Raw genomic sequence first — 15,635 nt, 5'->3', positions numbered from 1 at the left:
TCATCTGCTCAAGGAAGCCTCAAGTTCAAACCATTTCCAGGTTGGTAAACTACACAATACAGACATTTGTTTGGAACACATTAAGATTTATATCCAGGCTATGCATTATCTATTGCTTTGGTGAGGTAGGAAAAATATTGACATGCACATTCTGCAAACAACACAATTTGGGAGGCCCATAGAAAAATGGGCAACTGAACACAGGTCTCTTAAAATCTAAGCAGGCATCCCTCACCCTGCTACTGAGGCTCTACTGTGTCATTTTGAACATTTTATAAAGATAACATCCATCCTTCAGGGCTGAACTGTTGTCCCTTAACTGCACAAACTGCACATTACCCTAAAATCCTGTTAAGTACAGTTGCCTGCTCCATCTCCTTCCTATTACCTCTCTCAAGTAAAAAAAGCTGCCAGCTTGTATTCAAACAAAATAAATGATGACATAAAGATTAAAACAGTGCCACACACAATGGAGGATGCCAGAATCTGCATAAAAAACCCATTTTATTAACACCACATAAATAAGCACTTGTAACCCTTACACACATTTTTCAGGTAACACCACAAAATCATCTAGAGTAATTCCTGGAAAAGAGAAATGCTGCTCAGGAGGCCAGTGCAGATGGTCATCACCTCTGTGGTTTCTGGCAACATCAGAGACCAGGCAGGATTTCAGTACAATTTGGTACAGATACCAGAAAGTGGATTTTCACCAGTCTAGCTCTTCTTGCTGGTTCAATGCCAGGCTGTTGAAGCCACAGATATACTGGTTGAGTGGGTACATGACCTGATTAGTCCAAGGAAAAGCTCTTTTGACTAGGGAACATCCTTGTTGGTAAACTACAGGCAAGAAGATTTGCCCTTTGCATTTTTCAGAACAAGTGTTGATGATAATTCAATGTTCTGCAGTCTGCATGTCTTCATTAACATTTTGCATCACGCTTTCCACTCCAAACAGTCTTGGTGGCAAACTTAGAATCATTAAAGATATTTCAGAGTTACCAATTTGGCAGAAAAAGAAGAGACAAAAGCCATCTTAGAAAAATGCTGCCTTTCAAAAGACACTATGATGCCACTTCAACAGTGATGATTTCACACTTTCCAGTATCTTGATCTGTGCAGGTAACGTGCAAGGACCCATCCCTAGATAAGAGAGAACAGTGTGTCCAGGACTATCTCAACACAATGCTTAGGGCGTTACTACATATTCCAGGGAGGATAAACAAGCCTTCATGTAGATAAAAGGAAGAGAGAGGAGCATCAAAATATCAAGAGAATATCATGCTTCAACATACATTAGATTGACTTATGAAATTAAGCTTAGTTTTGAGTATTTAGACGTGCACTTCTTACTCTCCATTAAAAAATGTTTCCTCTTTACATGTGGTAGAACAGATTCAGGAACATATTTAGATATTGTAACTAACTTCATTTAGTACAGGTTTGTAAGTAGAATATGCAGGAATATTCTTCAAACTATTCATCTTGAGAACTCTGAGTAACAGCATCCAACAGATAAAAATGTCTTCTAAAGCATGAGAACTTGACTTTTAATAAGTAGAAGCAGTATTAAATACCCTGGATCTCCTTCAAGGAAGAAAATCTTAATTTTCAAATTCCAGGAATTAGAGACAATATTGAATCCTATTTCAACTAGACATACAACAGTCACATGTGATATTTAGATAGAAATAGATGTGTTCTAGTGAACTTAACCTAATGTTTTTTATCTAAACATTACTAAATCCTTTTAAAATAGCACCGATTTTCTGCACTACGCAGTTGCATATATAATCCCCACACTATTTTTCTTATTGATGCAAAGAGCAAGTTTCTGTATGGCTAACAAGGCATTTTAGGCAAAGTCTGTTAATAGAGCATTAATCCACCTGATAATTTTCTTACGTTAACCAAATATTTTGAACTCAAACAGCAAACAGGGATGCAATTTTTCAGCATAACATAGCCAACTTTTGTATTAATTAGAAAAACAATATGAACTTCAAGATAGTTCTCAGAAGACAAACATGCTTTGACGACTTAGAATTCCACCTTCTGATATCTTTATAAACTATTCAGACTATGTCAAAATAGCCCAAACACTTCTACTAAGACCTAGGAAAGAGAGAAATTTCTTCTATATGGTGTCATCCCCATTCCTCACCCTGCCACAAAATACTTCATATTTTCCCATTAATTGTGTAAAAAGTAGATTTATGAAATCTGATTTCCTGCGGCTTTATTTCTCATGCTTAATGACTCTCTGAAAGGACAGAGCCACAAGTTTTTATCACAAATGCTGTGTATAAGAAGTCCTTCATGGATTCCTTAGCAATTAATAAAGGCAGGAAAAACTCATGTAGACTCTAAGAGTGTGGGCATTCAACGGAACTCCCGAGTGCCCTCACACAGGAAGTCTGAGATCCTGACTGCTCTTATGCATGGGTGTGCTGGTTTTGGCTGGGATACAGTTAATCTCCACAGCAGCTGGTGTGGGCAACGTTTAGAATTTCTGCTGCTGCTGCTGAGCAGTGCTTACACAAGGGTAAAAGTCTTTTCTGCCTCTCGTATCACCCCAAAGCAAGCTCAACAGAAAACCAAGTTGGGCGGGGACACAGCTGGGACAGCTGACCCTGGACCCAAGGGATATTCTACACCATATAATGTCATGCTCAGCAGATAAAGCTTGTGGAAGAAGGAAGGGGGGGACGTTTGGAGTTATGGTGATGGCTTATCCAAGGAACTGTTACACAGGATGGAGTCTTGCTTTCCTGGGGGTGGCTAACACTTGCCTGTGGATGGGAAGTAATGAATTTCTTTGTTGTGCTTTGCTTACATGCACAGCTTTTCTGCTTTACTTGAATTGGTTTTATCTGAATCCACAAGTCTTCTTGCTTTTACCCTTCTGATTATCTCCCTGATCCCACCAGAGGGCAGTAAGCAAGCAACTATGCGGTGCTTAGTTGCTGGCTGGGGTTACTGATCAACAGTTCAAGGAGTTGGTAAAAGTTAACTATACAATGAGGTTAAGTTTTATTTCTTTAGGAATCAAACAATGAAGGCTTGGAAGATACTGCATAAAAACCGGCGTTCCTACAGAATTTACCCCTACTAGGGACACAGCCCTGTAAGCAGCAAGATACTGAGATTTTTCAACAAAAATTAAATATTCTGTAAGAGGAGAAAAGACTGCTTGCCACAAGTGTGACATAGCAAGTTAGACAGCAGAACAATAAATATTGGGTACCTTTTCATAGTGAGAACAGTTAGTATATCATGTAGGCCATCCTCCTTTTTATCCAAATCCTGGAGTACAATCTATTTAAAAATAAAAAATACATTAAATTATCAAGTTTTCTAAATCCTCGCACAGCAGTTTAATGGAAGTGATGCAACAGCTAAGGTGTGCAGGTCATTCTGTTTAGCATCTCATACCAATAACTGAACTAAATAACTAAGCATGACTCTGCACTTTGTTCATCTGTAGTACGAATTTATGTATTTTAGGCCATTTGCTCTACTGCTTCAGTGGTATCACCTAGACAGCTAGAGTACCTACAACTCCCACAGACTGTAGTAAGAGCTGAGTATGTTCCTGGAATTATTAGGTATTCCTGGTCAGTTCTGGAATTATTAGGTAACCTCCTTTCCCTATACCCTTTAATATTTTTGGGCAGGACTAAGGTGGAATAACAGTCTTCAAGTATTCCATCCACTTCAGCCACATCTGCCCTACTTGGTGCTTTAAGTGCACTGAAATCAAAGCAAACACTTTATTACTGTTTCAAACAAGGTGTGTTCTCTCAATACACTGACTCTTAAGTAATATCTTTTTATCAGGTGAGGATTTGGAATCATAGAATCACAGAATAGCTTGGGTCAGAAGGGACCTTAAGGATCATCCAGTTCCAAATCCCCTGCTATGGGCAGGGACACCTCCCACTGGATCAGGTTGCTCAAAGCCTCATCCAACTTGACCTTGAACACTTCCAGGGATGGGACATCCACAGCTTCTCTAGGCAACCTGTGCCAGCATCTCTCCACTCTCACAGGAAAAAAAGTTCTTTCTATTATCTAATCTAAATCTCCCATCTTTCAGCTTTTAAGCTGAAAGATTACCCCCTTGTCCTATCCCTGCACTCCCTGAAAAAGAGCCCCTCCCCATCTTTCCTATATGCCCTTGTTAAGTAATGAAAGTACTGGATAATCATATTGTACCACTGTGAAAAAATAAATGTGGTACTAAACACCAAGATCCTGTCCAATCTAAGATCAAAAAGTAACCAACAGTCTTAGACTGGCTACATCATTATCTCCAGCAGTTTCATTTCAAAAGTGTTGGAGATCTGTGAAATGACTGGAATGTAGTAACCGGTTATGATCCCTCATCCCAGGTGAGCTTACTACAGTGGTGTGAAATGTCAAACCCAGACAGCCATTTAGAAATTCAGAAGGCAAATTTCTTTAAAATGTGCTTCAATACTTCATAACACATTTACAGAAGAATGCTTTAAGATCTCTTCCAAAGACACAGATGCCACTGCAATTTTGTAACAAGACCTTTTGGTAGGGGTGGAACTGGCTTGATTTCCAAGAGGTTGATATTAAAAAGTGCCTATGAATGTGTATACACTCACCTGGGCAAATTTACTTTCTTCATTCATGGGGCTCTTCCCCAGGGATTCGTATAGTTCAAGGCACACAGAAGAAATGTTTCCAGGAGCATGCAGGGTGTGCTGCCTTCGGGCTGGTAACGGTGTCCCTGATGGAAACAGCACTGTGAATTTGTCAGCCCCTGACTCATCTACTCCCTTTAAAAAAAAAAAAAAAAAAGTTCATGCCTTTAGGTACTTTATAGTGAGAAGCGTCACAACAGTGCTCTATGAGAAAAGAAACCAAGAGTCACTCGCTCTGCAGCATTTACCATCACAGCAAGTAAAAGAATTATGTTCCTATAAATAAATGAAAAAGCTTAGCTACTACAACATAGCAAAGACACAATCTATATCCCTGTAAAATCAGTCAGTCAATTTTTTTGTCAATAAACCCAAGTTACCACTTACTGCTGTAGAACTAATAATAAAGCAATACTGTTTCTCTAACATCAACTGCATGTACGTAGTGATGTACATTCATTGCAGCGGGGAAATTTTAAGTAAAATAATTTTAGCCTTACCTTAACAAGAATATCTTTGGCAGAACACTCAATAAAGAGTGATGCTTCATCTAACAAAGGATTCTCTTTCCCTAGCAGAATTCCTGCCTCTATGGCTGCGCCAATGGGAATAACTTCATCAGGAGGAATTGAATTCAGTAATTCCACATTTGGAAATATGTCTTTGATCAGCTGCTGTAGCTTCGGGATTCGAGCAGACCCACCACAGAGCACTACCTGGAAAACACACAGGAATGATTTCTAATCTTCCTTTAAACAGATAAAACAAACAGGTCACAACCTGCAATACAGAAATACAAACTGCTCTGGGATATTTTATCTTCTGTAGTCACTGAAATAAAATTGATGGCATCTTTGCTAAACTTCCGTAACTTTCATATTTGAACTTCAAGGAAACAGCTCGCAAGTCTGAAATGGTATCTTGAAGAAATGTTTATTCTGGTAAGCACGAGCTAGGTGAAGAAGCATTTTAAAACCTGATGAATTGATCGTAAAATAACATCATGTTGGAAGGGACCCCCAGAGGTCACTTACTCCAACCTCCTGCCCAAGACAGGTCCAGGTGCAATAGGCAGCTGCTCAGCATCTGTCAGGCCAGGTCGGATGAGGCTTTGAGCAACCTGATCCAGTGGGAGGTGTCCTTGCCCATGGCAGGGGGTTTGGAACTGGATGATCCTTTGGGCTGTGAGGCCCCAAACCAATGAGACTGTACCTTGACACTGTCCAAGTGCCAAAGAGGGAAAGAAACACTCTCCTACACCCATAGTTACACCGTTGCCATTACAGCCCAGCATGCAATTGGTCTTTGCTGCAGAGGCATGCTATTAGCTGCCAGTAAAGTTGCTGCCTATTAAAACCCTTGTGGTTTTTTCCTGCAAAGCTGCTTTCTAGCAACTCTTGGCCTGTCCTGTTGCATAGGATTATTCCATCTCAGACTCTGTGCTTGCCTTTGTCGATCTTCATGATGTTCTCCACTGGACCCGATGAGCACTGTGTCATTTCGAACTGAAATACGTTATTTTAGACATTTCTTTAGCCTTTTTCAACCTCTCTGAACAGCAGCCTTGACCTACAGTGGTATTTACTGCTCCCCTCTTTTTGGTACTGCCTGCAAACTTGCCAAGAGCACATGCTACTTCATCATCTGTGTTATTAAGGTGACATTAAATGGTATCAGCGCTGGTGTCAAATCCTGAGAGGTATCCACAACCAGCTGTCACTTAGTGAACTTCTGCAAGTAAAAAAATTATTAAACGCCTTCTCTTGTAACAGTAACTTTCTTGATATCAACCAGATCTGGAAACAAAGTTAATTCCCGCTTTTCTTAATGTAAAACAAAGAGTTGTAAATTAGGTTAAATTGTTTTTACAAAGTGTCCCCCTTCAAGAAAAGAATCAGGCCACTTAAAAAATAATACTGCCACCAGAAAACAAGAGACATTCTCTGAACAGTGCCCTGGGATACTTCATTATCCTACCAGTGAAAATCAGATGTGACAGAGCAAACACTAATGAAAAGCTTGAAATAACATCAAGTACCCTTAAAACTGCCAGCTAACTTTTGCTGCAAAAGTTACATGCCAATTCCACTGGCAATAAATGCGGCACCATTTGCCACATACAGGTGCACAGGGACTGAGATGAAGTTACTCTCTTATACCAAGCAAAAGACACTTGAATGAAACCAGTAATGAAACTACTTTCCCCACCATCTCTGGTATTGGAGCATTTTATTGTTAGACCTCTCATACATCCCAAAGCTTTTCAAGCAACAAAGGAAGAATACAGACACCAAGTAGACACTGAGTGATTTTTTCTACTCGTAAGACTAAAGTCAAAACTCAGGTTTTCTTCAGAAATGTCAAGCCCCATCCAAAGCTCAGTGAAGGCAGAAGAAACTCTCTGTGCTAATCTTAAAGCAGTACTCCTCAGCTCCACCAAGAGTTACACAAACACATCAAATGGAGACAAATCCTCCAGCATTTACTCAATATGCAGCAATAAAACCACACCGCTTTATACTTAACTTCAAATAGCTGATATCAAAGCAAAGACAGGAGTTCTAAAGACTGTCTACACAATTTGTGGACATAACCCAAAAATGCTTAAACACATAATGAAATAATCTTGGTCTGTAAGGAAAATGGGCCCCATAAATATCCTTCTTGTGGATTTATAAAGCATACTACAGAAAAAAAAATATATTTCTATTACCTTATTAATATCATCTGCTGTAAAACCAACTTGCTGCAAGAGTTTTTTAATTGCTTCTACACATTTACTAAAAAGTGAAGAACAGATAAGCTCAAACCTGGCCCTGGAAAAGAAAAAAAAAAATTCAGTAAGTGTCACCTCGTCCGTTAGAGACAAATACCTGAAACAGAAAAATGATAATTTTGGGAATACACTTTTTCTCCAGCTATATCTGGTACTAAGGGGATCTAAAAAAACCCCAACCAAATAAAATCTTATTTCCCAGTTATTAGTCTCCAAGAAGTGGTGTGGTTTTTTTTTTATGCTGTTGTTTTAAGTATCTGTGATACTGATTCCATCATTAACACCTACATGGAATGCACATTCATTCTTCTTCAGCGTACACTGGAGAAAAATACAGTATTGTTGTCTGGACTCATTTAAAAACAAAACCCAAAAATATTGGGACTGCTTCATCATCTTTAAAATGGAGACATCAAGACTCAAATGTGTGTCTTGAGACTTTTCAGAGGCAAATCCAACTATGTCCCAATTTGCACACGGGGTGTAGGTACTCAAACAAATTGAAAACCAAACTTCTGCTTGCTTCAAATAAAAAGACAGAAAACACTTCTACACCAGCTGTTAAGCGGAGGCAACATCAAGATCTCCATGACTCCAGTCATCATGGACCTAATTTAGATTACAGACCAAAAGTATTCATTTCTTTAAGGAAAAAAAAACCCAAAACAGTAATATGGGCAATCCCCCTCCCACCTTGGGTAACTACAGTATCTATTCCCCTTTCATCACCAGGCTCCAAAGATGGGGTCTCTCTGTCCTTTCCCTTATTTTCTAACCATTAGGGCAACGCTGTTGATGTTAGTATCCTAACTACTACAGATCATATCACAGCAGAACCACCAATTTGAAACAACGCTGAAAGAAAGCAAGTTGGTCTTCTACCTCACTACTGTTTCTAAAATTAATGCCATTAAAAAAAAATAAATAATCAAATCTTATTGATCATCCCAGACACCATCTAGAAATACTTCAAGCATAGTTTTATACAAAAGCCACAGCTTCAATATTTGTTTTACCTGGATACATTACAATCAAAATCCAACCCGTCATACAATGAATCTACAAAACAATTTGCAGTTCCCAGGGTTGACAAAGAGTGCTTTGCAGTATCAGCGCTGTTCATTAACTTCATCATGGCTCTGGGATTTCCCCTAATATCATGTTTACAAGACCTACATTTAAAAAAACATATTGAATAGATCAGTTTAGAAAGGCAGGCATTTGAGTAATAATGCTAACCTGAAAGGAAAAAGAGGTCAAAGCTATTGAACTTATTTTTCAGTAGAAATTTTACTGTCCTGTACAATGCTATTATTGAAAGCTTACAAATAGGCACATATTTCAATCTGAACCGAAGAACACCGTTTAGAGGCACCTTGAACTCAAGCATTAGTGTTTATCATCCAGATCTAAGTCCTTCTGAACAGTTTCTCAGATGAACAAAACCTCTAAGCGACTGCAAGGAACAGCAAGAATAGGCCTGCAAGTTAACTAATTTTAACCACAGATTAAGAAGAAATAGAACAGCGAACACTGGACATGTCCACAGAACAGAGTGTTTCATCCAAGAAGTTTCCTGTGATAGCACACAACTGACCACCCCAAGATCACCAGAGCATTCGTTCATTCATTGTCAAAGAAGAAGATGCCATGCAGACTTCAGTCTGACGACCCAAGCCCTGCCACAGCCCTTCATGCAAACATTAAAAAAAACCCCAACCCTCACAAGTGAATTCCCTGCCACTCCAAAGCTTATGACTGAAAGGATGTAAGCAGCCTATAGCCACATGCATAATTCACAACAATTCGTAGCTGAGACCTTGCAATTCAACTTCAGGAATCATCTACGCTAAACCACATACTTCCCAGTCTTCCTCCTTGGTCCCCAACAACAGACAGTTCCTTTAATGTCTTTATTTGAGCCATTTCACTTGCAGACACTGTTAGATCTGACAAACTAATATTATATTTTTTTTACTTTCTTTTAAATCAAGCATCACATAACAAAGTTCCTGTCCTAACAGCAACATGCTTGGAATTCAAAACCTACCTCTGAAATTCAGAAGCCAAGTGTTGTGCTAGAGCTTCTGTGAAGCAAACTCCACCAATGCTATCATCTGTGTTGGTAGCAAGCACACGATATATCCCACTGTTTACTTCTATGACAGTGATAGAAAGCGATGTTCCGCCAAGTTTGTAAACCAACACATTGCTGCCATGGGGAGAAAAAAATAGAAAGTATCATTAATAAGAGAGCTAAAATTACATTTACTTCAACACAATGCTAAAAGGATGACTACCATATAATGTATTACAGTTTTTAACCAGTTTTGTCAAAAGAATTTAATGTGGTGTGTTTGTTTTTAATGCATATTAGTACTACGGACTACTTGATAACGTTCCCCAAAAATCAGTGTTTCACACAGTGAGTCGCCAGCGCTTTTTCTACAACCCCAATGAGAACTGAACATTACACTCAGGATTATAAGCAAGAATTATATGAGAAGGGACAAAACACCAACCAAGAAGAAAAAGAGACATCTGTTTGCACTGACAGCAGTCTTTGCTATCTGGAAAATCCTCAGAGTTATATGAATATTCAGAAGGGAAACCCAGTGCACTTACTGAGGCCAAGAACTCTGCTTTTGTTTTTCTAGCATATGTAAAAATATCCCATCTCCCACAGTTAAAAAAACTGTTATGCAAAAACCTATTTAAGGAAGGATACATTTTTCTTCAAGCCAGCCAGCTCATTAAAGAACAAGACAGAATCTGGGGACAAATCCTTAAAGACAATTCTAAAAGAATAAAAATCAGAACAAAGGGATTTAAAACACTATGGATTTACAACTTCTAAATTGTTATTTGCATTATCGAGAGAAGAAAGAAAAGCAAGCCTCAAATCATTAATTTTGTATTGACTGCTAAGGCAATATAGCACTCCCTCTTTTTAGTTTTCTCAGGATTTAAAGTACAGCAGTTTACATTTAAGCAGCAAAATATTAGGATTTTACCTTTTCCCAGTGGGTGAATCTTGGCCAATTCCATAAGCCAGGAGAGCAGCAGACGGTTCATGAATTAACCTCAAAACATTAAACCCAGCAGCTGCAGCTGCTTCCCTGTGATAAGGCAAAACAGCATTGCAGTTTACTTCAACGATTCCACTATAGTCACGCATGTTATAAAGACTTCATCTGAACTACATAGGTCACCAACAAAGAAACTTAGTTACAGCATGGTATTGGGAAACAAAAATGACTGGAAAGGAAAAGTACCAAGAAGTTTGGTTGCTACTGTGTTCTTAAGGTGGTTAGATCTGCTATGTGCTCACTGTCAAAGAAAACACAGTCCACATACCCCATAACAGCAACCAAAAAAGCCCTCAACTACAAGATGAAAACCTCACCTTCAATCAAATTTGCTACGTCATCTTCAGGTGTGGCTTTAAAAGTTCTCAAATAGGCATCATGCCAGGAAAATTGATTTTACTTCCAAATGAAGTTACCAAACCTCCTGTCTAACATTTTCTTTACAAGTTTTCTCGAAACTTCAGTAACACTGGGACTGCCCCACAAGTTGCTTCCTCCACTTTGAAGTTATTTCAAAACTTGTACACCAAAGCAACAGAATGTTTCGTTATATATACTGCAAATACCCAGCTCACTAACATTTTATGACCAACTTCAAGTGTGCTTTTGGTATTTCATGACTGTTAAACATAAAGGCTTCTACATATCATAAAGCAACAAATGATGCTGCCAATTATGCACAGCTTTAAGTCTACTTATGTCCTCATATTAAGGAACTTGCCCAGCAGAACTTTTTCCAAACAGAACGTCTAAAACAGAGGGTGTGTCTTCCATATCTGCTCTCTGACAAAGCAGTCCTCAAAAAAGTCACATAAAAAACACTTGGTTTGGTGAGTTCTGTTGTATGAAGGGATGGGAAATCACAAGAGAAGGGCTGAGAAATTATTTCCATTTCAAAGGGAACAGTGAAGGTCCACATCTGAAATGACAAACTGTCCTCAATAAAAGCAAAATTCCCTCACGTTAACTGAATTTCATACAGTGAATTCCACAGTTTCTAAAGTCAGGATTTAATCTCCTGCTCTCGTACTTTCCCAATTCAAATAACATCCCCATGTCTGGACTGACAGTTGCAAGCTGAAGTCCAGCAGAATTCCCATTGCTGATCTGCCAGCTGGCTGGCATTAGACATGTTAAAGAACAGAAAAACGTTAATCCTCTTACCCAAGAGCATTTTTCTGATTCTCTCCAAAATCAAATGGTACAGTGATAACAACGTCATTTACATCTGAACCCAAGGCAGACTGAGCAGTTTCTGTTGTTAAACATAGGCAAAACATGTTGATTAAAAACAAAAAAAACCCCAAACCAATATACCACGTCTTAAAAATAAGATGACACTTTAAAAACCTAAAACATATCATGATTTTCCTTATTATATACCTTTCATTTTACTGAAAATCAGTTTGGCCACATCCTCTGGCGAAATAAGTTTACTATCTATTTCATACAGGAGTTTTCCATTCTTCTCAATTACCTGTAAGCAGAACCAACATACCTTTGTTAGATAAGTAATTTGGTTATTAAGAAAAAGTAATATTTAATTTAGTTTCTGTTCAAAGTAAAAAGCACTGGACTGTGTAAATACTTCCTGCATTTGTACTCTACTGCTAGAGAATATGTGCTTCCAAGATGCTTATCAAAGTTCATCACAAAAACACTTGTCTTATCCAACAGACATGACATAGACACTCATATGGACCTAAATACTTGAAAGTTTCTTTTTCTACTAAGAAGTTTTCCTTAGTGCAAAAGCAGCATTTAGAACAGGAGTACTTGCCTGCTTACATTCATAAGAAAAAATAGTAAGTATTTATATAAGCACATCAAAGAACTTGTTTCTTCTTTAGGAATGTATTTTTCCAGGATAATTTTTCTCTTGTTATGCAAAAAGGTTTCCAGTAACAAGCACAGTATTATCCAAACTAAATACTGAGATTAAGTCAAGTGGTTAAACATTTTATCACAAGATCCCATAACCCGATTATCTTCTATCAGTACCAAGAAACACTACATCACTATTACCCAAATATATTAAGAATCAGCCCTTCTGAGAATGGCTGAGACATACATAACTTTTCTATATTATGGACTATATTATGATGGCAGATCTCAGAAAATGGCTAAGTTCTCTACTTTATAAAGAGAGACATTCTACATAGCAGGAAACAAACCTCATATACTAAGAGTTGGTTGCTACAGAACACAAGTGCGGTGTTGCAAAAACAATGCCAAGTAGAATAAGTATGAAATTATACAAGTTATTTGAGAACAACACAAAAACCAGATGATACTCACTGAACATTTGGTTTCTGCGATATATTTCTCTGCCTGTGGGTCACCAGAGCTGTCCAGACAAATTCAAAAGAACAAAATAAATCACGTGCTCAAGGGTAATCACACAAATTCATCCTGCTGATATTCCTTATACTGTCTACAGCGCATGAAGCTATACTTCATCCCAGATTTATGTTTCTACTCTATGGATACATTCATACAAGAGAAGAAAACCCAACAGTTGTGACTGCTGGCATCTTTCAACGTTATTTCCCCAGACTAACAATAAAAAAAGATACCTACTAGTTACCAAAGAGGGAAAACAAAACCCAACATATTCCTTTAACCTGCTATCCCAATAATCATTATAAAAGATTTCAGTGGCATTTTTGTTACATTGACTGAAACACCATGACAGCAACAAGCTGATATCCTTAATCCTCCAGCTACGTGAAGTTATGCATTTGAAAAGCACTAAGAAACACATCAGAGTGGACATCACCTTGTCAACTCCCCTCCATGAAAAGGCTGTAACACAAGCCAGGTTATCCCTGAACGTTTTGTCCCATCTCTGATCTTAGACCGAACCCAACACGTTTAGTTCTAGTATTGCCATGCAAACCATCACAGCTCTACTAACTCAAGAATCACACCAGGCACTACGTCAGTATGTTTCATTGAATCAGAAAATGGTTTGAGTTGGAAGGGACCTTAAAGATCATCCAGTTCCAAATACTCTACCAAGACAGGGACCTTCCACTGGATGAGGTTGCTCAAAGCCTCATCCAACCTGGCCTTGAATATCTCCAGGGAGGGCCATCCACGACTTCTATGGGCAACGTGTGCCAGTGCCTCATCACCCTTACAGGAAAAAATTTCTTCCTAATATTTAACCTAAGTCTGCCTTCTTTCAGCTTAAAACTGTCTCCCCTCATCCTACTCCTGCACTCCTTGATAAAGAACCCCTTCCCATCATTCCTGTAGGCCCCCTTTAAGTATCGGAACTACGACTACAATAAAAGCAATATGTAAATAATGTAAATTAAGCCACAGTGGATTTGAACGGCAGGAAAACATCCAGGTAACAAGATATATCAGTTAAGAAACTTAAGTATACATCAAAAGCATATCTGCAACTTGTTAGTAAATATCACAATTTGACTTCTATAGAAGAATTCAGACATAAAATACTATGCAACTCCTCACTCCTGGAAAGAAATGCAGAACAATAAACTACAGGATTTTTTACAATACGACACAACCTCCTATCAATGCCAGGTTAACTTAACTGCTACCATGCTGGATTAAAGTGCTGTGGCCGTGTTCCACTGACCGGCTTTGATGGGGAAAACCAAACTTCTCATCTTCCCTTTCACTCCTGTTCCCTTACCTCCGTCCAAGTATCTGCTTCACTTTCACTACAGTGTTCGAGATGTTCCTTATCCTACTTTGTTTTGCAGCCAAGCCAACAACCTGCATGAAAATAAAAGCAATAAGGGAGTGGGTGATAGGCAGAACTCTCCTCCACTCCTTCTGCACTTCGGGCACAACACCCCTGTGCAGCACTACAGAGCTGGAGAAGAGTGGCTGGAAAGCTGCCTAGCAAAGGACCTGGGAGCAGCTGGCTGAATCTGAGACTGCAGTGTGCCCAGGTGGCCAAGAAGGCCAATGGCATCCTGGCCTGTATCATAAACACCATGGACAGCAGGACCAGGGAAGTGATTGTGCCCCTGGACTTGGCACTGGTGGGGCTGCACCTCGAATCCTCTGTTGAGTTCTGGGCCCCTCACTACAAGAAACACATTAAGCTGCTGAAGCATGTCCAGAGAAGGGCAAGAAGGCTGGTGAAGGGGCTGGAGAACAAGTGTTACGAGAGGCAGCTGAGGGAATCAGGGCTGTTTAGCCTGGAGAAAAGGCTGAGGAGAGGTCTTATCCCTCTCTACCACTGCCTGAAAGGAGGTGGCAGCAAGGTGGGTGTTGGTCTCTTCTCCGAAGTGATAAGTGATAGAATGAGAGGGAATGGTTTCAAGCCACACCAGGGGAGGTTTAGATTAGAGATGAAGAAAAATTTCTTCACTGAAAGGGTTACCAGGCACTGGCAGAAGTTGTCCAGGGAGGTGATTGAGTCATTATCCCTGAAGTTATTTAAAAGACAGGTACATGAGGTGCTTAAGGACACGGTTTAGTAGTGGACAGGTATGGTTGGGCCTGATGATCTCCAAAGTCTTTTCCAACCTAGCGACTCGAGGATTCTCCGATTCTCCACCCCCCGACAGGAAGCCTCACCTCCTCGCTCTCCGAGAAAGCCACCACGGCAGGAGTCACCCTGTCCCCGGCGTCGTTGGCCACCACGTCTGCCCGGCCATCCTGCGGATAGAGGCACGACTCATCAGCCTGAGGGGCTAGGGGTGACCGCGGGCTCCCCTCCTCCCAGCAGGGCCCCCCGAGCGGCCCTTTACCTTATAGACGGCGGCGCAGGCACAGGTAGCGCCCAGGTGGACGCCGATGGCCGCCATCCGCCCCGCGCGCGCCCGCCGCCCCACACTGCCCCGCGCGCGCCGGCCAATCGCGCTCCGTCTCTGCCTCCCCGACCGCCAATCAGAACGCGCTCCGCCCCGCGGCGACCGCAGAGCAGCCAATGAGAATAAAGGAGAGAAGGAGGGAATGGCGTCATCACGCACGACAACGGGGAAGAGCGCGCGCGGGTTGGCTGGTGGCCGCAAGGCGGGGAGGGGGAGCAGCCAATTAGGAAAAAGAAGACGGTGAGTCATCGCGCGTAGCAACGGGGCAGAGCACTCCCGGGTTGGCTGGTGGCCG

The 15,635-nt window shown here is 40.3% G+C and overlaps 1 protein-coding gene across 1 annotated transcript; it reads right to left on the bottom strand.

Annotated features, from left to right (window-relative positions):
* Positions 1-371: 371 nt before the first annotated feature.
* HSPA14 (heat shock protein family A (Hsp70) member 14) lies at positions 372-15,383 on the bottom strand. The gene is made up of 14 exons (XM_069874371.1): positions 15,278-15,383; positions 15,105-15,185; positions 14,209-14,291; positions 12,840-12,888; positions 11,925-12,018; positions 11,706-11,796; positions 10,467-10,571; positions 9,503-9,664; positions 8,469-8,624; positions 7,390-7,492; positions 5,177-5,392; positions 4,638-4,811; positions 3,248-3,318; positions 372-1,143 (listed from the first exon to the last, which is right to left on the bottom strand). The coding sequence occupies exons 1-14, from the start codon at positions 15,332-15,334 to the stop codon at positions 1,065-1,067; spliced, it is 1,521 nt and encodes a 506-aa protein (XP_069730472.1). The 5' UTR covers positions 15,335-15,383; the 3' UTR covers positions 372-1,064.
* Between the last annotated feature and the right edge of the window lie 252 nt (positions 15,384-15,635).

The sequence above is a fragment of the Phaenicophaeus curvirostris genome, chromosome 1 (genome assembly GCF_032191515.1).
Source record: "Phaenicophaeus curvirostris isolate KB17595 chromosome 1, BPBGC_Pcur_1.0, whole genome shotgun sequence".
NCBI lineage: Eukaryota > Metazoa > Chordata > Aves > Cuculiformes > Cuculidae > Phaenicophaeus > Phaenicophaeus curvirostris.
This window is presented reverse-complemented; position numbering and strand designations above follow the sequence as displayed.